Source organism: Scomber scombrus, chromosome 11, assembly GCF_963691925.1.
Source record: "Scomber scombrus chromosome 11, fScoSco1.1, whole genome shotgun sequence".
In the NCBI taxonomy this organism is placed as follows: Eukaryota; Metazoa; Chordata; class Actinopteri; order Scombriformes; family Scombridae; genus Scomber; species Scomber scombrus.
This window is the reverse complement of record NC_084980.1, coordinates 8448324-8474523: the sequence shown is the minus strand read 5'-3', so window position 1 is coordinate 8474523 and position 26200 is coordinate 8448324. Positions and strand designations below refer to the sequence as shown.

At 39.0% G+C, this 26200-nt stretch overlaps 1 protein-coding gene across 1 annotated transcript in view; it reads right to left on the bottom strand.

Moving 5' to 3' along the window:
• Positions 1-26200, bottom strand: part of gpr158b (G protein-coupled receptor 158b) — a 60168-nt gene that overhangs the window by 14541 nt on the left and 19427 nt on the right. The window contains exons 3-7 of the mRNA XM_062429326.1: positions 20239-20341; positions 16499-16710; positions 14399-14467; positions 6548-6657; positions 4800-5038 (exon numbers count right to left, since the gene is read on the bottom strand). Of these exons, the coding sequence (XP_062285310.1) occupies positions 4800-5038; positions 6548-6657; positions 14399-14467; positions 16499-16710; positions 20239-20341 (733 nt within the window). The remainder of the gene's footprint in view (positions 1-4799; positions 5039-6547; positions 6658-14398; positions 14468-16498; positions 16711-20238; positions 20342-26200) is intronic.

Below are 26200 nucleotides of genomic sequence, written 5' to 3'. Positions count from 1 at the left end.
TTTAAAGACCCGACTTGAGAAACAAATCTTATACTCCTGCAGTCTTGTTCAAAGCCTAAGACACTGATCCCCAGAACTGCTCTGACACCTCATGCAGAATGATGTTGTTTCATATTTAGAAGTTCCTAATTTAGCATGATTTATACGTTCGCAATGTTTGCCCCCAGTGAAAGTAGCGGCCACCTCGACAGAGTGTTGACACCTCTCTGCTTGCACCTCTCACCAAGATCACATACTGTAGCAATTTACAGCAAGAAGACATATTTTAATTATCATATATTTCAAAATATACAGTATATGTGCACAGACACCTATATAATCCAAATCACTATTACCATCTAAATTGTCACAGTAATACAATTTTAAAGTACATCAGCTGCAAAAGTCAATAGTAATTATTTTGGAATGGGATGAAGGGGATTCGTTTGGGGTTGCTGCATTTTAGAGGCATGAAATTATGCCTTTAAGCAGTTTAATATATCTTGCATTGCTGCTTTCAAAAAGATTATGTTTCTATTACTGCCTGTGAAAAAATCAATATGTTCCCAAATAAAATATATATTTTCAATTATTCTTGAGATATGCACAACACTAAGTAAATAATTACATATTTAAAAACCTGATGCACTTTATAAGAGCTTGTTGTTTTGTTTGCAAACAGAAAATAGTGCAAAGAACTTTGCTGAGGACTGTGTTGGCATAAGAGTCCATAAAGACTTTACAGTGATTACAGTCCATTAATATTCATGAATAGGCCTAGACTATAAATCATCACTAATTACATGGTACTTAGCCTCTGAATCAGGATGCATAGAGAGCTGCTTGCAAGAGGGAAAGGATAACAATTGCAGCTAATGCAGATTAATTGCGGATCCAAATTAATTGCTTATTGTTGACATTATCAATACTGTTTTGCATCAGTGTGGTTTTGCTCTGCTTTCAGTACAAAATAGGATGATTTATTTATTTTTAGACAGACATGTGTTCCCTTGTCAGCATTATGACAAAACAGGCAGAAACACAGAAAAAAGCAAAATTAATCTTCACGAGCATGACATGCACCACGTCTGGAGTATTGTTGAAATCCTCCAAAGCAGCTTCACAGGGTGCTTCCTGTCCTTCAACACACCGCTGTGTTCTCACCGTCTGTCAGAGCAAACAGTGGGGCTTCCTCATTTCCCATTGCGTCCAAGGCGCACACACAAACTCACACAACACACACACACAAATGCAAAAAGAGAGCAATGGCTATGTTGTTTCATTACATTTAAAGAGCTGTGTTTGTGGGAAGCTGTCTAACACACACACACACACACACACACACACACACACACACACACACACACACACACACACACACACACACACACACAAACACACACACACACACACACACACACACACACACACACACACACACACACACACACACACACACACACTCTCTCTCTCTGAAGATGTTGCCTTCCTCTGTCCCGTCTCCAGAGTGTCCTTAAGCTGTCCTCCCTTCTTCTTCTCTCCCTCTCAAGTTCTCCCCCTCCTCTGCTGGTAGTGGAAACTCTCTCTGCATCGTTGCCCACATCCCTACAAGCTTCACAGGCTCCACTCTTCTTTTTTTCCCAACCACTTCCGCCTCTCTCTCTCTCTCTCTCTCTCTCTCTCTCTCTCTCTCTCTCTCTCTCTCTCTCTCTCTCTCTCTCTCTCTCTCTCTCTCAGTCAGCCTGTCTATCAGTTCTCAGAGGCAGACCAAGCATCTCTCAGGGATCCATCCTTTCCCTCTTTCCAAACAGGATTAGTCTCCCCTCTGCTGTCAGACTAGCTTCAGTGAGGTGCCCATCACTGCCTCCTGCTTCAATAATCTGTCATTAGGAAGGCGACGGTTACGCGCGCACACAAGGCCATCTGGACCGTGAGGGAGAGTGTGTGCAATAACTCAGCAATGCAGTCACTATTCATACTTGTTAACATGACAATGTCATACATTCTGGTCATTTAAGGGACAGTATGAAAATTATTAGGACAGTAAGAAAAGTGGGGCAGATTGTTTTGGGAGTGCTGAGAGGGGTCTTTATTTTTATTCATGTTTTGCTTTAGAATTCTATTTTATTTGACCTTCTGAGGGAAGATAAAAATTGGGTTCACCACCCCTCCTCACGCCAATAATTTTCCCTCAGTCCCTAACGGGTGCTACAAAAGGTCAAAACTGGTAACTTGATGGTGGACCCACTAAAAAAAGAAATAATTCTGTTTCACTGACATTTCATATGTAGCTTTAGGTATATAATTTATTATATGGATGCAAGTGACTCAAAAGAAAACTCAAAGTGGTGTGAGTAGAATATAAAAGGCTGGGGAGGAATATAAAAGAGCAGAACAGAGTGAGACAGTCAAGGTGAAGTTGCAGCAGCAACAATATAACGCACACACATTTAAATATAAATTAATAAAGCAGTTCATTTCACTTTAGTTTATATGACAAACCCTACAGATTGTGGTGAATTATCTATTATTGAGCTTAGCTCATTAATCCTATGATAGATTATTGAATAGTTAAAACTAGACAAGCTCATCTTCTGCAAAGTCCTTGGAGACATGCTTGTGGTAAAGGGCTGTATAAATAAATGAGGGACTTGGTGATACCTCCTCTACTTTCCTGCTGGTGGCAGCCCTAGTCATTGTTAGAGAGGGCTACTCCATCTTGTTTATTAGAGCATGCCATTGTTAGCTGAGCACGCAGCATCATTCATTAAACTATCAGTGAGCAAACCCATCAGGGAAAGGTGAATAAAACAATGGATGCCATCATCAAAATTCTCAACTGCATCCATTTAATCTCATCTTCACCGCAGAGGTTTTTTCAAAATTCTGCACTGAAGGCAGGGCGCCGGATAAACAGGGCCCATTACGGCACAATAATGTCTTTTGGCAAGCAAGCGACGTGTATTGGATCATTTTACTCCTTGCTTAAAGAGATAGCTCTATTTATCTCCAACAAGAAACCCATCAAAGCAGAAGAGTTTATCATATTTGTACAAGACCAAGATTCCCTGGACTGTATCTGTTTATTTCTTGTCTGACATAATTTGTCACTTGAGCAACAATAGATGCATTTTGTTTTAGACTAGCTGGAAAATAAAGCACAGGAGAGGACAGTGCTGCAGGACAATGTTTCTGCCTTACTCTGTCCATCAGCAAAGAACCACAGCAGGCTGTTTACCTTTTGACCACACTGGCACTGTAGCCTCAGGACTTTAAACCACTCACATTTGGGCCAGCTTGCTGTCTTTATTCCCTTCAAACCTATGTTCAGTAATGTTGCTATGGAGCAGAGATGGCACCAGTTCCAATAAGAAGCCTGCAAAATACGTGTTTATATAAGCTTTCTACATTTTTATGTAATTTTGTGTAATTTACTTTAGGGAAAAAGAGCTTTAAATATGCAGCATGTTAAAAAATGTTAATACAGTGAGTATTAAATAATAAATAAGTGATTATGCATGCCCCAAAAGGAGAGTTAGTGAAAGAGCTCTATGTGTTTAATGAGCCGAGTAAGCTCATACAGATGATACTTTTCTTTATTCCACATGATTGCACATATAAAACTAAATAAGGAGAAATAAAATAAGTAAACAACAACACTTGTTGCCCAGTAACAGAACAACCTAATACTATAAACAAAAAATGATGCATAATAAATCAATAAACAAATAGTACAGTATAAGATAGAAGCATTTGAAGGACTTTTGAGGAATGCAAGGAATATTAAATGGAGAACTAATAACATTGGAAAACTAATAACATTTTTAGCATTTACAACCAAAATAAAGCCACAATTTAATGTATTTTTTAACACTGGGCCCTGGCAACTTACATGTCAGGTGCCCAAATGAACATTTAACCACCTCCTGTTTATACTCACCATTAGAGAATCTTTTCATAATGCACTTACAATGTAAGTGATGGGGGCCAAAATGCACAGTCCTCCCTCTGTGCGAAAATATATTTAACAGTTTATCTGTGGCTAATATAAAGCTTCAGCTGTCCAAGTTAATCAAATCAGGTAGATATCTTTCAACATTACAGTCTTTTTAGTGCCAAAGTCCCTCTTTTTGTTACTATACTTCCACCATAGCATAACAGGAAAACACTGTCTGAGGAAACATTAAGAGGGAATTTGATGCTAAAAAAAGACTGTAAATGTGGCAGACATCCACTTGAGATGACTAACTCAGATTGCACTTAACTTACACTGAGGAAAATCTCATTTCAGCCTCTGACAGTGTTCTTATGGGCACCTGTGTGTTGTTTTAAGACTGACTGAGCCTATCCTTTAATGTCAAAGATGCAATTACTATTTATTCTCACTTCCATAAGGCAGAGAGACTCAAAATAGATGTAGCAGAGGCAGAGATATAATGACTTTTATAATGTGACATGACAGTTTTATTTGTGTGATCCTCCTGCTTTGGAAATGCCTACGCCTTTCATACTCCTGCCCTGTTTGTGACACAGGCTTTCTGTTGGGAATTTCAAGTCTCTGAGCACAAGCAGAGATGACATCATCTGGGTTATTTTTTTCAGACTTTGGAAAGCTCCTTCCACATAAATTATACAAATATTTTCACAGGCTGAGTAGTGCTTCTCGTGACAAGTCAACTGATCTTGATGTGTAAAATTGTGGAGTGGCCCTTTAAGCAGCCTAGACCCAACTCATGAGCCTGAAAGCTCCTTACAGTAAACTGGTAAGTTGCACCAAAAGTGTCACAACACATTGGCTAAATGTAAATACACATACTCACCAACAGCCATCATATAGTCCCATCGGTCCAGCAAACACATGCTGAACTGCAGGCCCTCTGGGGTGAGGCCTGCTGATATCAGGGCCAGACTCAGCTCAGGGTTCTGGCACACAGCGGAGGTCCAGGCTGCCAGGAACCACAGCACCACCAGCAGAATCACCAGCAGCAGCCGCAAGACCCGCCAGCTGGTCATATAAGGCGTCCTTTGGGCTGTGCGGGACAGGAACACCTTTAACACCCTGGAGGGAGAGAGAAGGAGGATCACAGTTGCTAGATATTAAAGACTGCTGGCTGAAGCAGCATAGATGAATAAGCACATCTCACGCCCCCGGCTGTTGCTCTTATTAACATGCTCACTTGAATTAAAAGAAACAAGGAGGGAAGGCACTGTAATGTCAGTTCATTCATGCTCTTAAAGGATGTTCGGTTTAATTCATGGTGTAATATTGTGTGTCCTGCAGGGAGAAGTAAAAGGACGGGAGAAGAAGCGAGGAAAGACACACGAGGACAGATTTTTTTGTTTGTTTTTAATAAACAGAATGATTTAATGAGTCTGGTGTCAGCTTTTCATTTTTCAGCTGGAGGTGGTTGAAGAAAGGTGATTGTTAAGTAACATATTAGACACACTGCACGCAGAGGCAGTTTATTTATAAGCCGCAGAGTATTTGCTCTCGTTGCTGCATGCACAACTCAACACCGCCTCCGTAAAGGGAATAAATAATGCAACACATCAGCCAAAATAGTTTTAAAGTGATCTGATGCCAGGGAAGCTATACAGGGCCAATGATAACATGTTATTATATAAAATACAACATCTAAACTAGACGTACAGTCACTTCTCTGTTTACTATCTTCTCTGTGATGTGCTCTTCTGCTCTCTCCTGACCAGACTGTGACAAATCTCCCTCATCTCTAGTATATTCAGTGGGACCCCCCCGGGGGCACACTTCACACCCGAGCGAGCTAGGAAAAAAATCTAATTGATAATTTTGCCTGGGGAACACTCTGGCCAGCCTTTGACCCCCTTCTCCCTTCTCGGAAACACTTGCTGAGAGCTGAAGAGCAGGAAGTGTGTGTGTTCGTGTGTGTGTGTGTGTGTGTGTGTGTGTGTGTGTGTGTGTGTGTGTGTGTGTGTGTGTGTGTGTGTGTGTGTGTGTGTGTGTGTGTGTGTGTGTGTGTGTGTGCCTGAATAGAGACTTCAGCAGGCAGATGCAGATAGACCGGACCTGATGTGAAATTCAAATGTGCTTATTGGCAAGTGTGTGACATGTGTTTGTGTGTGTGTGTGTGTGTGTGTGTGTGTGTGTGTGTGTGTGTGTGTGTGTGTGTGTGTGTGTGTGTGTGTGTGTGTGTGTGTGTGTGTGTGTGTGTGTGCAGACTGAATTATTGAAAATGTGGAAGGCTAAGTCATACGGCAAGTTAATACCAGAGAGGAGAGGAGAGGAGAGGAGAGGAGAGGAGAGGAGAGGGGAGGGGAGAGGAGAGGAGAGGAGAGGAGAGGAGAGGAGAGGAGAGGAGAGGAGAGGAGAGGAGAGGAGAGGAGAGGAGAGGAGAGGAGAGGAGAGGAGAAGAGAAGAGAGGAGAGGAAAGGAGAGGAGAGAAACCTATCTTTATGTTTTTTGCTTTTACTTCATTCTTTACCAGACAAAATACAGAAATAATCTTAAAAGCATGGAAAGCAACCAGGTTAAAATACTGCTTCTATCACTTCTAGCACACTATTGCTCCCAATACTCAGTTTACTGTACCTGTACAGCTTCAGGATGACGGTGCCGTACATGACAGCAAAACCCAGGAGACGAACCCACCTCAGGAGAATACAGCGAAACACACTGGGATTGAAGTACAGGATCATCACCTACAGAGTGATACAACAGTGTTAGTGTTCACTGACAAGCACACACACACAACCACGCATTGATCTTTGTTTCCTTTGCGACTTGCACTCTTGTCATATTCCCCTCATATTCACACAGAAAGAATCTGAATAAAAATGAGGTGAGTTTCGAGCATGCAAGAGTCAGAGCCGGAGGCAGATTTGGCCTTGCAGATATCTCACGCCTCCACAGCTCCTGCTAACATGCCTCAGCTGTATGTTGTTCATATGTCAGCTGCCAGTACATATTAGATACGAGAGTTTGAAGGGTCGGTGCCCATCTCGGTGGTGATGTTTAACAATGTCATTTTCCATGTGGGAGAGTGCACGACTACATCTGAGTAGGTTTATTTGCATGCTGATTTGTATTCATATTCATGAGTGTTTCTGTAAGAGTACTGTTCAGGTTGTCACTTTCCGTCTCTCTGCATTTGATTTGCAATAAAACAGAGTATTTGCAAGTGGCTCAGATCATTTTTCTTGGTTGGGTGTGAGGTTTATTCGCACCTATTACTGTTGAAGACAAGCCTGTGACGCAGGCTGAAGACTCACATGCTGAGCAGCAAAGATGAGAGCTTCCATTTGCACTTGTATTACAACGCATTTCATATCATTAGTGTGCATCTCAGCAGGACTCCACACATCAAATCTCTAGCGACCTGACTGAAGCAGAGTTCCACATTTTGCTCTGAAGACACAGTGCAGTGATTCTGTGCTTATTTCCGGTGAAGCAAAGTAAAAACCTGCTTTGCTCACCCTTATGGATATACATCCTCCATACCGTTTAATCATCTCTCCTTGCTGCATCGGCTTAGTCTTGCAATGTAAATAGGCTCTGCATTAATTTACACAAAACATACACAGGAACTCTCATTTTAAATCTGACACTAACAGGGTGTTGAAAGCCTCCATTAAGCATGACTATTCCACATGTAAGTCACCTGATGTTATATTAATATAAATCTGTTTGAGCAATATCTACTCAAGCTGAAAGCCAAAGAACAGAGGTGGGTCTTCAGCAGCGACTTCAAATTTCTACAGTCTGAGCAGTTCTTATAGGTCAGCTGTTCCATTACAAATGCTTGGCCACCTCTATTTTTGTGCCTAGATCTCTGAACATCCAAGAGCATCTGGTTGGTCGACATCAGTACTCTAACTGGAGTATGAAGATTCAGAAGTTCTGCTAGATAAGGTTTCCCCAGCTCATTTAAAATCTTTAAAAAACAGCACTAAAATCTTAAAATAAATCCTGTAAGCAACAGGAAGACAGTGGCAAATACCAGTGTTATGTGATTATGCTTTCTTTTACCAGTTAGAAGACGAGCGGCTGCATTTTGTACTCACTGAAGACGACCATTCTATGCCCACATACAAAGAATTACAATGGTCTTGCCAAGAGGTTATAAAAGCATCAATAACTCTTTCAAAATCTATGGCAGAGAGATTGGCCTTTACCTTGGGTAGAAGTGTTAACTGAAAAAGAGTTAGTTTTGACAACTGTTAAGAGGTGCTTGGCAATCATAAATGAGCAAAGCAGAGACATCTTGGCACATAAAAAAATAAAGCAGCAGCAAACAATAAAGCTGAGCAGACATGACAGATAGCTTGCGATACACTCTGGCGCTATCTTAGCATGTAAAATGTTGGTGAATTCTTTTTGATAAATAAAATATTGATGTTATATGGACTACAGTTTAAATGTGTAATGGGATATCTATTGCTGTACAGTGGCAGTCAAACACACTTTCCCATTCCCATTCGACTGGTACTGTATGTGTGGTAAAGTATTTTTAAGAGTTAGAGCAGGGAATCCATGTATGAGACTTCTGTAATGTCACTTAAAAAAAAACTAAAATACAATTTTAACTGGTCACGCATTGAATCTTTTATTCAAACTCATACAGATAAAGAAACAGGAGTTAAACCTGTATTAACTTATTTATGGCCACTTGGGGGCAGCACAAGCAAGATGTAAACACAATACAGATACTTTATGACCTTTTAAATTGATATAATTGGTTAGTTAACACTTGCTTATTTAGCAGATACAGAGCTGTATTAGCTTTCATTTAGTGTCCACCTTACACCTTGAATGGAAGTTCAATATTTTCTCCTCTTTCTAACTATTAGTTCACCAGCAAGTTAACAACATGGTGTATTTGGTGCTGGGTAGGTATAGTGTACAGTATGTTTTTCATGTTTTTTCACTAAGAACAGCTACCTGTTGCCCCTAGAAACAAGACTGGAGAGAGCTGCGAGGGTGAACCAAAACTGTGAATTTGGGAGCCCGTAAAAACAAAAACAATAAGCTGAAGGATGTATATATATAAAATTAAAATTAAATAAATTAAAAATTCCTCTGTCAGTTTGTCACTACAAGTGACCCCTTTCAAATTAAACATATCATTTTAGCCATTGTTAATATAAAAATATTGATTAGAGCAAATTTTAAAAAACAAACCAAACTTGCAGTTAAGAGGACAAATATTCAGTGTAAAAACTCATCATCATATCCACACTCGATGACGTAATTACGAATGCATCTAGATTCATTATTAATGTCTGTACTGTATGTTCCGTACCTATGATCTTTATAGCCTAATAGTTTCTTTATGTGTGTAGTGTTTAAAGCAAAGATATAGCGGAGGACCTATGCTTAGTTTTTTTGCGTTTCAGAATTATGTGCCCCAACTGTGTAGAATAAATAATTATAGATATTGGATGTATGTGCAGATCTACCTATGAAGTGACATCTTAATGATTTCATTCTTTAATATAGATCAAAGTAAAAATAGTCTTTTTGTGGATAGGTATTCATATAATAAAGTAAAAATGTATTTTAGTTAATGTACTTGGATCTTTGTATTATATTGGATGTTTGCTTTACATTTACTGTCCACTGGAGCTTACCAATCTTTATATCTATTACATTGCCTCAGACAGACACATGCCTGAGAAGTACAACTAATGCTTTTACAAAGCTTCATTCAAGCAACATCAGCTATCCAGAGTACTTAAACTTGAGCAACAATAGTACCTGTAACCTATTTTCTTTTTCTTCACTGCTTCTTCACAGAAGCAGAACATCTGTGGCAAACTCAAAAAAGCAGGCAGCCAATACCCAGCGAGAACAGTGGATGTAAGATTTGTGAAAAGAAAATAGGAAGTAATGGTTATGTGCTACAGTTTTTCAGGAATTTACAAGTGTCTCAAGATAACACTAGTGATGATATATTGGATAAATCTACTGCTTGTTTCTTGGTTTTTATCATCACAATTTTAAACCATATAATCTCATTTCAATACTGGCAAGATGGATTCCACATACTCAAAATGTGACTCAGTGTGCTATTACAGTGTCATAAAAATACAATTTTCAGCCTTCAATCTGTCCATTCTCAGTTCAGCTGTGGGATACAGACATTTTTCTCACCTCCTGATTATGAATGTGACACACAGAGTCAAAGCACTGTTTCAGTCCTTCCATACACAATCCCCATCAAGACCTTGCAGTGCCAGAGTCTGTCATTGGTATGCTGGTCGTGAGAGAGCAGGGAGCCAAGTCCATTTTATACCCAAGAACAGGAATTATAGCTGTTCCTTTTTAACACTCCACTATCGGCTGTGAGTCACTGTTGCAGCTCAGGATCTGATAAATTGGTTGGCATATGGAGGACAGACAAGTACTATTAGAGGAAGTTTAATACATACCTAACAAGATTTTTCAAACATAGACCATTTTCCAAAAATCATGTGATTTTGAGGATGTTTAATATAATTTATAATTTAATCAATAATGTCAAAAAAGTTGTACTCTAAAAGAATAGTTTGATGTTTTGAGCAATATGTTTATTTGCCTTCTTTGGGATAGTTAAATGAAAGGATTTCAGTCTTGTCAGTGGTGTGTGTTGGTATGGAGCCTAAACTAGAAGAGGATTAGACTAGATTAGCATAGCTAGCTTAGCACTTGAAACTGGAGGAAACAGCAAACTCAAAAGCTCTAAAGCACCAAAACCTCTGAAACTCATTATTTACATTATACATGCTTTGTCTAATTCAAGCACTAAGCACACAAACATCTTCATGTGCTTTGTTTGCACACACACATGAATACATTGCCACAGCCACACTGAGGTTTCCAGGATTAGTACCATCGTGTTCATGCAGAGACCTAAACCTGTACACTGTGAATATCTGTCAAAAAAATCCTTATTAATAGTTTTGGCCACTTATAGGGAAAAATAAACAAGCTACAAACACAATGTAACATCATCACAAGTTGATATAGCAAATGTGGTAAGCTGAGAGTAGTCTATGCTTCTCCAAAGATGCACATTAACATCTCTGCAGACCTGTGCAGAGAAGGGTGTCATGGGTTACTGTAGGTTATGGCGGTTCACCAGCTTTAGCAAACAATGGCTTATTTACACATGAAGCAGATACAGTCAACCTGACAAATGCAGTCACTCTTCTTTTAGCTAACTTTTTCTCTGTGGATATGGCACTGCGAGTGACTCCTTTGATATTACTGTTTTTTGTTCAAATTTGGCAATGAAAATGACAACTGATTTGATCCAAAACTATTTGTATTCATAAGAAGGCATAACAATATGAGATGCCTAATTTACACAATTGCAACATTCTACCACTGTGCTCTTGTAAAGTACAGCGCTTGAATAAAATGTCTGCAACTCATAATGCCAAATCAAATAATAGCAAATACGATGGCAGAAAGAAATAAAAGAAATAGGAAGAGATAAAGACAGATGGAGAGCAAAAGACAAACCGAATGTAAAAAAACCTTTACAATATTAATAATTCACTTGCTACTTCTTTTTTTTTCTTTGCAAGCTCTGTTTCAGTGTCTCGTTTACTCATCTTGTCACTGTATGTCTGTCTTCCTCATGCTATCCTGTGGTTAGGATTAGCATCCTACCTGGCACCCTCATCTTTTGAGCAAAAATCAAACCCTCCAGCTCTCTGGTCTACATGGACCAAAACAATAAATCACCTCTGCAAATGGTAAGAATAGGCCACACTGTTTCTTACACCCACATGCACAGATGCAGAAATTCAAATGCATGCACAAATGCACACAATCACAGGAAAATGTGATGCTATAAAACCTTTTAAATGCACTTTTAACCCATCTTCCATTCTGCCTATGCACAAACATAAACAGAGATAGACAGACACAAACAGTGTCACACCCTTTCTGCAGTGCTACCCGTATGGACTACAAAGTCGCAGGGGACTGCACAATAAAAAGCCACATTTTTATATTGCCCAGAAGAGAAGGTGGCTCTCCTGGTTTGCATCCAACCGACCATGCCTCCTCCATCAATTAATCAGCAGATGTATTTTTAAAACAAGTTGTGCTAGAACTTGATGGACTCTTAAAAAATGCATTGAGCACCAGTGCGGAGCAGCTGCGCCAAGCTTAGCTGAGGAGGCTTGTGGTGGCAGCAAAAAAAGAAACAGCAGCAGCAACAAACGTTAAGCTTGCTAGAGAGGAGACAGACACAAAGGTGAGGTGGAGACAGAACATGCAGAGGAGGTAATGAGAGGAAAACATGAGGCATGGAGGGACAGGGAGAAAATGGAGACAGTCAGAAAAGGTAGAGAGAGGTGCTAAGAAATGCAGAAAACAGAATGGAGAAACAGCAGAGCAATGGGATGAAGAAACTCATGAGTGTATCCAAGTGTTTGTGAGTATTTTTGGGCAGCTATTTTTGGTACTTGAGTTATCCTTGGGGTGAATGGGGAACAGAGTGGATGGATGGATGCAAAATCAAATCCATTTTGAGCATCAGAGCAGAAATATACGCAAGGTGTGGTCACATAAGGATAGACGTATAATACCTGCAGGCCTTTATCTGCTGCAATTAAACAACTGAGCGTTTCATTCTAATGCAAATATCTTTCTTCTGGTAACACTCCAGTAACTTCAGAAGAAGAACAAAAATCTTTATCCCAAGAGTCAGCCGGGTGCTCTGAAGCTCTTTTTCTCAACAGATTTGTCTTTTTTTTTCTTCTTCTGCTTAAAAATGGCAAACATCCAGCCACCAGGCTTTATGTTTGAGGAGAGCACTGGCTCACAGTTGGCAGTCTGTGCAAGTATTTGAAGGGAGCGAATTCCCCAGTTACATCAGATCTCCCTGTTACATGGCGCTCAGGTTCCTTCCATCTGTTTCCCTGCTAAAGATGGGCTTCTGACGCGGCACTCCAGGTGCACTGTGGGCTGTGTGCACAAGTGTAAATACACACATATACAATGCACACTGGCACCCACCCACATGGACCTGCACACATATACAGACAACACAAAGGCTGGCAAAGGCACACACACACATGATAAGACACACTCTGCACATGCACACCAACTGTGATGTTCAACTCTTTGTCGTTTTCCAGATAATTATGAGAAGTACAGTATTATGACAGCATCTAGCTGCAACTGAAGAAGTAATAGACAGGGTTTGTTGTATTATTTAGATAGCAGGATAATGTATTCTGTTATGAACATAAGCAATCCTTTTAAAATAAAAATACCGACCTAATTGTCTGGTAAAATTTCAATTCTTTCAAATCTATATCAAAAGGTAGAAGCCTCTCCTTCATATCAAAGTTCATAAGATTTTCTGTGATCAAACCCCATTTTTGATACTTTTTTTTGTCTGCATTTTTTCTGCAATAGCAATTCAATGTATTTACATTCAATAATTACCTCATAGTAGCCACTCCCATACTGGATTCAAATTGCCACCACATGCATGAGGGATCCTTTCCAACAGGCATATCAGAGCTGTATGAAGTTGCTGCTAATGCCAACACTTCTTACTGCAGCTGCTTCATGTTTAAATCACTTAACTGGCAAAACATGGGAGGTTTCTATTGTGAAGCAATCACAGGAAATAAAACGCATTTGTCACCCAGGTTATTAAAAATGTTAAATAAGACAAGCATTGTTTTGAAAGTGGATCAGTTTAAGAGTTACAGGCAACAGTGCAGCCAACTCCTAAATAAGAAAAATAATTTCTTGGAAACCAACTCCATCATGAAATCAGATTACACTTAGAAAAATAATATTATTGGCCAACTTCTTTATTAAAACATGTGTTTGTTTGGCAGCACTGTAAACAGAAACACTACCAGATTTTCTGTTGTACGTTTTGACAATGTAACTGCTCAAATTTGGTGTGATGGGACTTGTAGTATTACATAAATTACGTTCATTGTTACCACCATGAGCCACAGGTGTCCCTAAAGCTAACCCCTAACCCAACCAAGTTGTTTGGTTTCAAAGTTTTAAGTTTTTTTCCATAATTTTTTGATGACTGAATTAGCAATCATTAAATACAGAGACGATCTTACATTCAGCTGATCTGCTTTCAGGACTGTGTAGGTGTGATAAGATTTGATTGACAGTGACCTGGCAATATACACAGACAGCTGTCATCAGATTAAAATGTTGCTAAATCCACATTGGTGCAAAAACTGATATCAGCAAACTTTCTGACTGATATCTGCCCACTTCAAACCAGTAGAAATACACAGACAAAGAAATGTCTCAAGTGAAATAACCAAAATTGTCAGTAAAGCAAAAGGCAGTAAATATTGTGTCCTTTTAGGACCCTATCACCCAATCAGCTTTACTTGCGAAGGAGTAACAGGCTGACTGAGGTAACGGTGGTGGCTGTTTAAGATCAGAAGAAATACTTACTGGGAAGTAGAGCAGTAAAGCCCCAAACAAGATGGTTTCCAGCAGAATGAGACCAGATGTGCGGATGCTCTGTTAATTTAATAAGGAAAGACACAAATCAATCAGTCAATCAGTCAATCAGTCAATCTATCTATCTATCTATCTATCTATCTATCTATCTATCTATCTATCTATCTATCTATCTATCTATCTATCTATCTATCTATCTATCTATCTATCTATCTATCTATCTATGCATGAACAAAAGTAAGAGTGTCTATAACCCTTTTCTGGGTTGTATTTAATTACCCACATTACATCCTAGAAGTTTTTCATGTATTTTATGTAAATGTAAGGGCTCCAGGGACATTACTTGTGAACTGAAAAATGGGAGCGATTCTGAGGCAACAACACACGTGTCTATAAATAGCACACAGCAAAAGATTCACCTTAACTTTGCCTGAGTACTGGTTGGAACTATCCTACTGTACACCGTGAGGATCTCATATATATTTCCCTTTATTTTAATAGCTGACCTATATTATTTTACGACGCAGCTGTAAATCTGTCTGGATTCAAATGGAGGGACCAGCTGTGATGGATAGGTTCAATATAACCCCTTAAACTATAAATACATAATATGAATCAAGTTAAAGTCTATGTACATTAAGAAATGAAACAAGGGATAATATCATTAACTCAGTTGTCCTTTTGGCCAAAATCAATGATGATGTCCCTGTGAAATGCATGTGGCCTGAAATTATATGAATGTTGAAACAAAGACATGCAGCAAAAACACTGATGCTTGCAATGTAAAATCTGCTGCACCTCTGTGTTACATATTAATCCTGTCACAGAGTTAAACCCTTTAGCTCTTCATTAAAACCTGTGTGAAACAGAACAGCTAAATAAGGGACAGTTAGCTAAATGTGCCACCAATTACTATGTAAACCAATTCCTGTGTCAATTAATGTAAGCTCCAAAAAGGTCTAGGTCCTACAAATCCCATAATGCATTGGATATCTACGGAGCCCCTCTGGTGACATGGTCAAAAAAAAAAAAAAATTATGGCCACAATATAGCTATAACGTGCACACAAAATACTAATTTGTGGCCATGAAATAGGTATAACGTATGTATTGATCAGATATTATCTGTGGTAATAAAGGATTGCGCAATTTTCTAATCAGGGTTCTATTAGTGTAATATAGCAGTGTAAAACGGACTTCAGCAAATCAGGACCAAGCATAAAACATCATCAAAGTGTTAACATAATGGTTTAAAGGAATTGTAGCACATTTCATCTGCAGGTAAACGTCAGACTGATCAATAATATAGTGAACTTTTAATCTTCTGTGATTTTATTGAAGGACAAATGTCCAGAGAACACTACAGACAAATTCAGTAATTCAGTCAGAGCAACAACAACCTGCAAATCAATACAAACTAGATTCTGATCACTGATAGGCTATAGGTTCCCTTGGCAACGTGATACATACAGTGACGCACGTTATACTTATTTCGTGGCCATGAATTAGTATGTTGTGCGCACGTTATAGCTATATTGTGGCCAGAATTTATTTATTTTTTTGACCATGTCACCAGAGGGGCTCCGTAGATATCTTCTACAGTAAGTGTTAGAAAAATTAATGTCTGGAATATGCCGATGTTTTTCTCCACACAATCTCACCATAAGGTCTATTTAGTAGCTGCTCTGGAGGTTTCAGGCTTATCACATGATCTTCAGCAAATGGAGGTTGAACATCTACAAATCCATGCTAACTCCATCACTACTGGTGAAGATCATGTGATCAAAACATAAACTACTATGTGGATTTCAGGGTTAGGCTGTTTTCACAAATGAAATCAGAGAATGAACTTTGAACCTCCACACCTCTAGTTTGTAACGGCTTTCTGAAGAGAAAAAACAAGCCATGATGATCCAGATGAAACAACTATGATTGTTTTCCCAACGCAGAAGATATTTACCTGTGTTCTAAGGCTCAGTAGTACTCCACATGACAAATAAACAGGTTTTAGTGTGTAAAATCAGGGGACTTCCTCTTTAAATCAACATTATCTCCTTTGTATCCAACACAGTAACCTCTGATTCAACCCCACCTTATTTCTCCTGAAGTGGTAGACCACCACCATGCTGGCCAGGTCCAGCACCATGCACAGACCCTGGAAGGAGGCCACAGCGAGTCGCAGAGCGCTGTCCTCCTGGATGAGGCAGGGTGTTTCATCCCGGCAGTAGGGGCAGCCCTCACGGCATGGCAGGCACTTGCTGGAAATGTCAGATGTCTCATCTCTATGAGAGCTGTGCTCCTTACCTGAGGATATGAAGACACTTTAATTGACAATCGGATGTCTAAACATAGAGTACATTCACACGTGTTCCTAAAGAGGTCATGTATAATGTATGAGCCAATCACAATTCAGAAGACAGGTCTGATTTACTGTAGTGATTTCAAGGATTATCAGTGTAATTAAGTTGCATTTAGCTGCCACACACTGACTTCTTATTAAATGCTCAGTTAATCAATTCATTCAAGACATCATCAATCCAATAAATCACAAAGCCTTGGGGGTGATAATTACAAGATGCAGCCTTTAATTAAGCAGATGAGGGAATTATGAAGGAGAAGGGGATAAAATATTGTGACAGTGCTCCCTTCATCATTGGGTCTGCATAATTGTTGTTATACCAGGATGTAACACATTTGGATACAGTTTATCCAATCTGTTCCCTTGATTACTTTTTCCCAGCATCTCGTTTTAGAGGGGTCACATTAAGCATGACTGGATGTGTTCTGTGTGTTGCACAGAAGTACATTTGCTTTTAAAATCTGAATTTGGTCAGTTCCATGTAAAGAAAGAGATGATGCCAAAAATGTAATTTCTTCCTTCTTTCTGCAACATGTTCTCTGTGGCTGGATTTAGAGTTAATCTGTAGTCTATTGTAAATCCTCAACCACACACCACACTATGCAGCTCTTCTAGGGAATAACGCTTGATAGGCATGTAATTCCTCTGTAAGTCCTATAGCTCATACAGTTATGCAAACACTGAGCTAAAGTTGCACAGTGCTTCTTTAGACCACTGTTGCAAGAAAATATGAGTAAAGGACCTGAATTTGAATTGACCAGTCAACTTATTTCAATGCTGATAATGTCAATTTATCAATTTATTATGCAGTCACTGAAGAAATTACATTTCATCCTTTCATAAACCTGTTAACCAGTTAACTGTGGTTCATTTTTGAGGGGGTTTGTTGCTGAGAGTTATGAGAACATCGGTACCACTCTCATGCCTGTGGTAATGAGATGGAGCAGGAGGTGATTAGCTTAGCTTAGCATTAGCACTGGAAGCAGGGGTGCACAGCTAGCAGCTGTTCATTAATAATAGTTAACAGAACACAACTTGCTGTAAAACCTCAACATTTCAGCATGTGTCTGAAATGAAGAATATATACATGTGAGTTTTAGAAGTATTGGCAGGTGTATTTTTGAACTTATTTTGATACTTCTCCGGGCTAGCTGTTTCCTTCTGCTTTTAGTCACTCTAAGCTAAGCTAATCATGTTCTGACTCCAGCTCAACTGAAAATAGAATCTGCAAAAAAAGTAAAAAATATTATTTAAGGGTTTAGAGAGGAAAGGGAGGAGGAGACATTTGTGAGAAAAAGGACAATTTTAATGTAAACGAAAATGTGAATGACTACTCAAAATCCAAAATCCATTATAATACAGCATACTAAATATAATAATTCAGAAAATACAACAATAAAAAGTTAATGTGAGATAATACTTAATATATGAGGTAAGAGTTGGTTTTGTCCCACTTTAACTAGTGAAACAGTTAATCAGGAATGTTTTAAATGCCAGTGGGCAGATTCACGGATATATATGAGCTATATTTAGAAAAACGCTATCATGATAAGATCACCTCATCAATAAAATGTAGACATTGCCTTTATAATCAAATGTCACGTCTCTTGAGGTTCAACTGCACATTTACAAATATTTCAATTGTTATTGCAGGCTGTGTTTTTCTCCCTCCATCCTTTCTCCCCTTTGATATCGGTCCTTTTGGCCTGTTGCTAGGGAACAATATAAAATCAGTTTCCAATCTGGTCTGTTTTCAGGGGAAACAGACAGGTTCCAGGAGGGGAAATCAGGGTCGCCAGCCAATGATGAGACCAAATCTGAGCCACAGTGATTTTTAATGACGGGTCTGCATGGGGTTTGGAAGATGAGTCTCTTCAAAGAGTGAGCCGTTTGACTACTGGCCTCATCACGCTGCATTACAATAAAGCTCCAGCTTAGCATATCATCCCCCTTGGGTTGCTGTATTGTTGGAGTCAGGGATGAAAACCACCGCAGTTGCCTGATTATCTCACTCATCAGAGCCAAGCTTTCTGCCCGAGGACACTGCAGTGCTCTAACTCAAGGTGTCAGAATACAGGCATTCAGATCCAAAGCAGGAAGGTAAAGTTAAAGGGATAGTTTGTGTGGGGTTGTATGAGGTAATTAACCATAGTCAGTGTTTGCAATGTACTGCTGTGGACAGGGCCAGAAGCAAAATGTATTTTTGCAGCCTAAAAAAGGGCCCACCTAAGATAAAAAATAAAAAACAATATTAGTATACGTGACGGCTCCAGTGTCTCTCTCTTTCTGGCCCTGTCTGCTGTATGTTACAGGTCCTTGGATGGGTGGAGTCGAGCTGCCACTGATCAGTAACCAGGGACACCTGGCCAATGTTCCTGCTTTACTTAAGCCTGCCAGCCCAAGCTCCACGCTCTCTCTGATCGGCACTGACCAGGCCTCATTTTCTTCTGTGTTATAGTTGGATTTTGTTTATACTTTGACAACATGTACTACACATTAGCCATTACATCCACACACATGCATACACTGACTGCCATAGTCCAGTGTAAGTCTGTTGTCTAACTTTAATAAATTTCAGTTTGTTATTGCTAAGTTATGACAGTATAAATGCAAGGGTGTATTTCCTGCATTTCCACATGCACTTGGTAATACGGTAACCTATGACAACAGTTTTTCAGTTAGAATTTCAAAATATGAAAATTAAAGCATATCTAACCACTGTGTTGCATGTTGTAAAAGTACTTTGAATAGTAGGTAACCATCCAAGGGTCGGGAGAATTTTAATGAAATTTCCATATAGAATACTGTACTTTGATAAATGTGCTAAATGGCTCTACCCTGCAATACATAAAAGTGCTGCTCCTGCATTTCCTATTCATTTGAATGAGATGGTGTGTCCAAACTTTTCACTGCTACTGTATGTAGCTATCGTGTGCATATTTTATACACTTGTACTGGTTTCTCTTTTGAAAGCATTACAAAGCTGACAAAATCTGCTAGTGACAGTAGTTAGCTGACAAAATCCAGTTGGAAGTGGTAAATCTGCCCACCTTTACAGACATAGCAACAGTAACTAAGGCAGGCGGATATCGGTAGAGATTCGATTAAAGTGTGACTAAACCTGTATTTAAGTTTATCTCACCAAGTGTCTACGCTTTTCATAATCCAACAGGTCTGTGAATCAGGTGCCACCTGTGGCTCTCACTACAGCTCAGCACAGAAACCTGGTAGACATTTCCACAATAAGAACAGTCAAAAGCCTTTGACTGAAGCTTTCAGTTCCATAACCTCACAAGCCCCAGGATATCCATTCAAAGACATAACACGAATTTCAAACAAAATATGTGACAAATATGTGAAAAAGAGTTTTTATTTCATAAATCTTGAAAGCTTGCTTTTGAAAAATTCAAAGTTTTGATCTGACAGCTAGCTGCAACATGTATTTTTATATCACAGAGGGATGTGTAACCTACTTTTAAAGCCATTGAGCGCCACTCGGCTCGGATGGTAAAATCCTCTCTTGCATTGGCATTTGTACTTGTCCAACACAAATCCGTGGCCCACGATGGGAGTGCACTGAGGGAAGAAAGAACAGAGGCAAACAGAGGATTAAGAAATAATGATTGTTCACCTATTTTGGTCGTAATCAACAAGAATATTACAGTTGCATGGGAGCTAAAGTGAGAAGCTTCAGTGGAAAGAGTAATGATGATATGGGAAGACAACAACAACAGGATGCAGAGGGACAATTGACAAGTGGTGACTCAGCCAACGCAGCCCTGTTTGTGCTTCGTCAATCCAGAAGCAAGTGGGAGTAAAGTGATAAATCCGTTCTGTTATTTAGGATTTTAGAATCAGAATGAAAGAAAAAGAGGATTCAGCAACAACAAAATCTGTCAGAAATATAAAACAGATAATTAGGTTTCCTTGAGCAATGTTAAACATTTGAAAGGATTCAGCAAAAGACCACCATTTGAATACGCCATAGACCACTATGATAATACCAGATGGTGTCCCATTTCTTTTATTGCATTTATATTGTATTTCATTTGTGCTTTTTAATTTTTGTTAATTTTGTTTGTTTTGTTTTATTTCATTTGTATTAACTTGTATGTACACACACAGAAGATAACATCTGTACAGTACTGAAACTATTAGTTGGGTAAATTTGACAGAAAATCAACAAGATCCAGATGTTTCATACACCAAATGAATAACTGATGAGTCAATAATATTTAGTTTCAGGCCCACATCTGAGTGCTTTATATAACAAACAAAGCAAAACATGTTATCAAGGAATACAATTGAACCAGAACAGTCATCAAGTAGACATGATGTCAAACAGGGATTGTGTTGATTATCTTCTTCACACATTCATTGATATTTTTAGCATTTCTGGCTTTTCAGTAAATATCTGTGAGCTTCCAAATCTTTGCATTTGGTAGGAAAATATTGTAAAGATCGGAATGATTTACAGCACCTAACAGTACACCAGTAGAGAATAGTTTAACATTTATAATGCAGAAGACTGCATATAAACGACAGTGTTTAACAGACCCTTCATCACTAAAATGAAGATTTAGAGAATCTGAATATCGTCCGGGGTTCCCAGCAGTAAAAACACACATCAGAAACAGAATAAAGTACCATACAGTTGATTTTTCACTGTCTAATAATAACTGCTCTCCTTTCCAGGCCCACTGCTGTGTTTGGTCTCACTTAATGAACTTGTTTCAATCATGTTATCAAGTCTTCTACATCATCTACATGCTCTTCTGCAGCGGGAAGCAGCAGACACTCCAGTTAGAAACCTGCCTGATGTCAAGGGAAATCACAAGGCTTTGCCAAGTAACACGGAAACTAATTAATATCTAAATTAGGAATTAAGGGTTGTTTGCACAATTTAAGAGTGCCTACATAACTCCAGCTTGCATTGATAATTACGGGAGCTACTTGGGCTTACAGACCATCTGGAGCAGCGATACACTCAGCGACACACACACACATCAATAGGCATCAATATGGATATACTATACATTTAGATATACATATTTGCACTAAAGTAAAGCTACAATACATTTGACATGAACTTTCATGAATAGTACATTACATTGCATCAGAGTAGAAACAGTATATTTCCTCTGGGATTGCTGATGTGGAGAACTGTATTTATACTTTATGGGTATGAATCAGTGATAAATTATTTTTTATTTTTTTGATTAAAAAAACAGAGCCCATGTTGAAGCACTACTTTAAAAGTTTTAGAAATGCGCCTATGCATGCTAAAATGTTCTCATGTCTGCTGCATTAAGCAAGGAGCTACAGAGGCTTAGTTTAGCATGAAGAGTGGAAATGAGGGTTTACTCTGTATAAAGTTCAAAAATATGCCTTCCACCACTTCTACAGCTTTGTTATAAACACATTGTATGTATTTTTTTGTGAGCACAACTTGTCATAGATATGCACATATAACATGTTAAATGTTAAATTTGAGGCGCTGTTAGACGTATTGGTGTAGTTTAGGAAGCTGCTTCCCCTGCTACGCTAAACTAATTGCCTCCTGTAATGCTGCATTCACACAGTGTCGACCCCTCACCGCTATGCATGTAATCAGATTACTTATTTAACCTTAATTAGCTACTGTGTTCTGTATTTGCAGCAGTCTTTTATCAAGTGAAACCAGAGATAAACATTTATTGATACTGATGGTTTTGCAATCCTTTTGACAACGATTTGATGGCAGTTCTACAGACGTTTTCACTAAGTAGCTGTCAGAAATGTCTGACTTTCAGGCTTTTTCTGTCTCAGCTGCTCATAATAACTGTCTGCAAGATTTGACATGAATGCCAGATAAGACCATAGATATAAGAGTGCTTTGATCATTTAATCTAACTCTCATTAAGGAAATAGACAAGAGTGTTTTTTTGAAGTGTTAAACTTTTCCTTAAAGGCACAATATAAAGCTTTTTTGGAGATTTTCTACCTGCAGCAGGATGTACTATACAACAGATATAAGAATGTGCAGTTCATTCCCTGCAGAGCCGTACTTTTGATTAATGTTTAACACATATAGTAAAAGGGACAGCAGTTGCAAATTATTTGAGTTTAGTATCTCAGAGGTACCCATCTTGAACATGGTATTTTTGAAGATATTTTTTATTTTTTATTTGTGCAAGGCTTCTGCATGCTAAAGCCTCCCACTGAACTGAACAGATCAGGTATTTCAGAACTGACAAACAGCCCCAAATCGCTAAAATGGGAAAGAGCGGCAGAGAACAGCTTAAGGGTATAAATATCGGAACTGAAGTGCAAATGGTTGACAGAATAAACAGATATATTGAATCATTGCTCCAGTGTTGCACCAGTGAAGAAATGTTTCCACTACTCTGAAGAAAGAACAGGAGTTTCACACCTTGGAGAATTTACCTCGTTTTTTTTCTGAGGTATTGACTGACTGAGGTTTGCAGGTGCTGCTCTGAAACATGAACTGTGTTAGATGGGGATCCTTAAAGCTATTCTGGGCTTTGCAGTAAAAAATTGAACACAGGAAAAACTGAAGGAAAAAATTGTTGCGGTTATGAGAGCCCTGCTTCAGCTAGAAACCAATGCCATAAATTACTTTTCCAAAATAAGTTTTTCGGTGTTTCAGCCTCTTTCACTTTAGAGTAAAAACGTCAAAATCCTTTTCTAATTCAACTGCCTCTTTTTATTTGTATTCTCTTGCTTAACATGGTATTTAATCAGGAAATATTATGGTTAATAGCTATTACTTGAACTTCATAAAAAGTATTAAGGCACTGCACTGTTGTAAGAAAAGTAGGCTTCTTGGACAGCAGTTATATTTAAATAAAAATCTTGTGATGTAAAGTACACCAAGCACCAGCCTTAATTAAACAATTTATAGCTGAGATGTGAAGACACCTGCATGACAGACCACAGGGGATAGCCATGCGACCACCCTTCCCCCTCCCCTTCAGCACCTGGAACTTGATTAAGTGTCACCTCTTGAGGGATGCTGATGTTTAGCTCCTGGAACTTGTTTCCAAAGTGGGAGGAGGAGAGTGGAAACAACATGAGAGCCAAGGTACAGGTAGAAGTTCAGTTACAGGTAAGGTCATAAATGCTAAAAAGCTCACGATGACATGCTAACATGCTGATGTTTAGAAGGTATATTGTCTATTTTATATTTATGCCTGTCATGTTGGGTACGTTAACTATTTTCTCCACAGGAAGTCATACATAGAAATGCTAAACGTTACTGTCCTGTGTGCAGAAAGTTACGTTTCATGGTGGCGGTTTCTAATTCCACATTTCAAAAGTATTACTAGAAGCATGTGTTGCTGCCAGAACAACCATCATGCACCTTTAAATAACAAAACCTTTCAAAGATGTTATCAAAACATAATTTCAATGCATGCTTTCAAAACTGTTTTGCATACTGACCATGATTGAAAACCTGGCAACTGAAATCCATCGCTCATCTACCACTGTAAATGCAAATCTGTGTGTGCGTGTGTGTGTTGATTTGTGTTTTCTCTCTCAGAAGAAAAGCATACCTGCGAAATGAAAGTGTACCAAACACAGGAAGAGGCACTGGTTTGAGCTAAGGCCTGATCATTTTTTATTCCTCCAAACCAGAATGAAATTGGGTCTCGGCCAAGATGTTTGTACCTGTCAGACTGGTGGAGCAGGTGGCGAGCCGAGGACTCATTCCCCCTGAGAGCTCCCAAAACAGTTGGGAGTCCAACTTTGAAACTTTCAACATCTGTCGAGCAGAAAAAGAGGGAGAGAGAGAGAGGAGACAGAGGAATGGATGGATGGATAGGTAGGTAGAGGTAGATAGATAGATAGATAGATAGATAGATAGATAGATAGATAGATAGATAGATAGATAGATAGATAGATAGATAGATAGATAGATAGATAGATAGATAGATAGATAGATAGATAGATAGATAGATAGATAGATTGACACACACTACTGACACAAACATACACCAGCATTTGTTAAGAACTTATTTTCTGCTTACTCCAAGGGAAGTGAAGATTCATTATGATAAGAAATACCCAGGGACACTGGAGTGGGCAAGGATGAAATATGATGCTTATTTTAGGCCTTTGTTGTGCTATGTGCATCAGAATTGTTGCATTTATTAAACCTGTCTGTGCTTACACAGCAGAAACAGCTTTTGGTACTCACAGTAAATAACTGTTAATTAATAAATACTTGCACGTGTTTGATTTGAATCCCATTAATTCCAACTTTGTCTGACAGGGGTAATTAACAAGCTGATTCTGACAACGATGCACGTGTAAAGTGTGTTCACAAACAGAAACACAACCATTTTTACCTTCAGCGACCCTCTGTCAGAACTAGTACAGATCTCGTGAGTATAATACTGAAAACATGCATGTCACACAGGAGATTTATACGATGCATCGAACTAACATTCATGTCACACAGCATCCCTTAACTGCCTCTCACGCACACTGCTCCATATGTCCTCTACCACCAGCGCCACTTTTTTCCAGCAAAATCATACACACTAAGTCACAACCACACACACACACATGCACATTTTGACAGCGCCAAAGCCAGCCTTTTTTTTCCTCAGCCACTGTGAAAGTGCTATGAAACGGTCATTTGACGTGTCTCAGTTTGATGAATCACCTTCATCAAAGGCTGAAAGTGAAAAGGTATTTTATAATTGCACCTTACTTTGGATTCAGTTGGGGGCTTTTAATTTCAAACACATGGCTGACAGGGTTCAAGGTTGCATTGTCAATCACAGAGCGTGCAAAAGACTTATCTTTTAAGAAGGGCAGCCTGGGGAGAGGATGCGTAATTATTATAAAGCCAATACCTGATCCTTGCTGTTCCTCAGAACTTGAGAAATGTATCTGTGCCATTTTGTGATGGTTTGTGCATTACAATAGTGGCCTCATGGTGTTATTTACCCAACCCTGAGCATTTCGGAAAAACCTTATGTGCCGTATTTTCCTTTTAAACATGGCGCATTTAAGAATGATTTTTTCTGTAAGTCCACTTAGAAGAACAACAGCTGTGTCAGTCTCATCCAAGCTTGTCACCTTTTTTGGGGCCTTATTCTGTTGCTATGTTTCATAATTGTAGCTAAGTGATCTAGTTAGATATGGGTCCCCCATTTTTAATGCGACCTAAAAAGCTCTAATTGGTTGGCTGTTTCTCCAACCACGGAGAACAACCATCAGCGACCACAACACCAAACAAACACGTTCACATCCGAGGTCGTCAAATACCAACACTTTGTCACTCCCCTCTGGCATCTAATGCACAAGGCAACACCCCGGGATTTCTAAATCCAGTGTAGACCCACCTGCAACACAATCAGAGCAACTGGTTTTGGCACAAAAACAAGGTTAATTTTTGGCACATAAAACACTTGGTTAGGGATC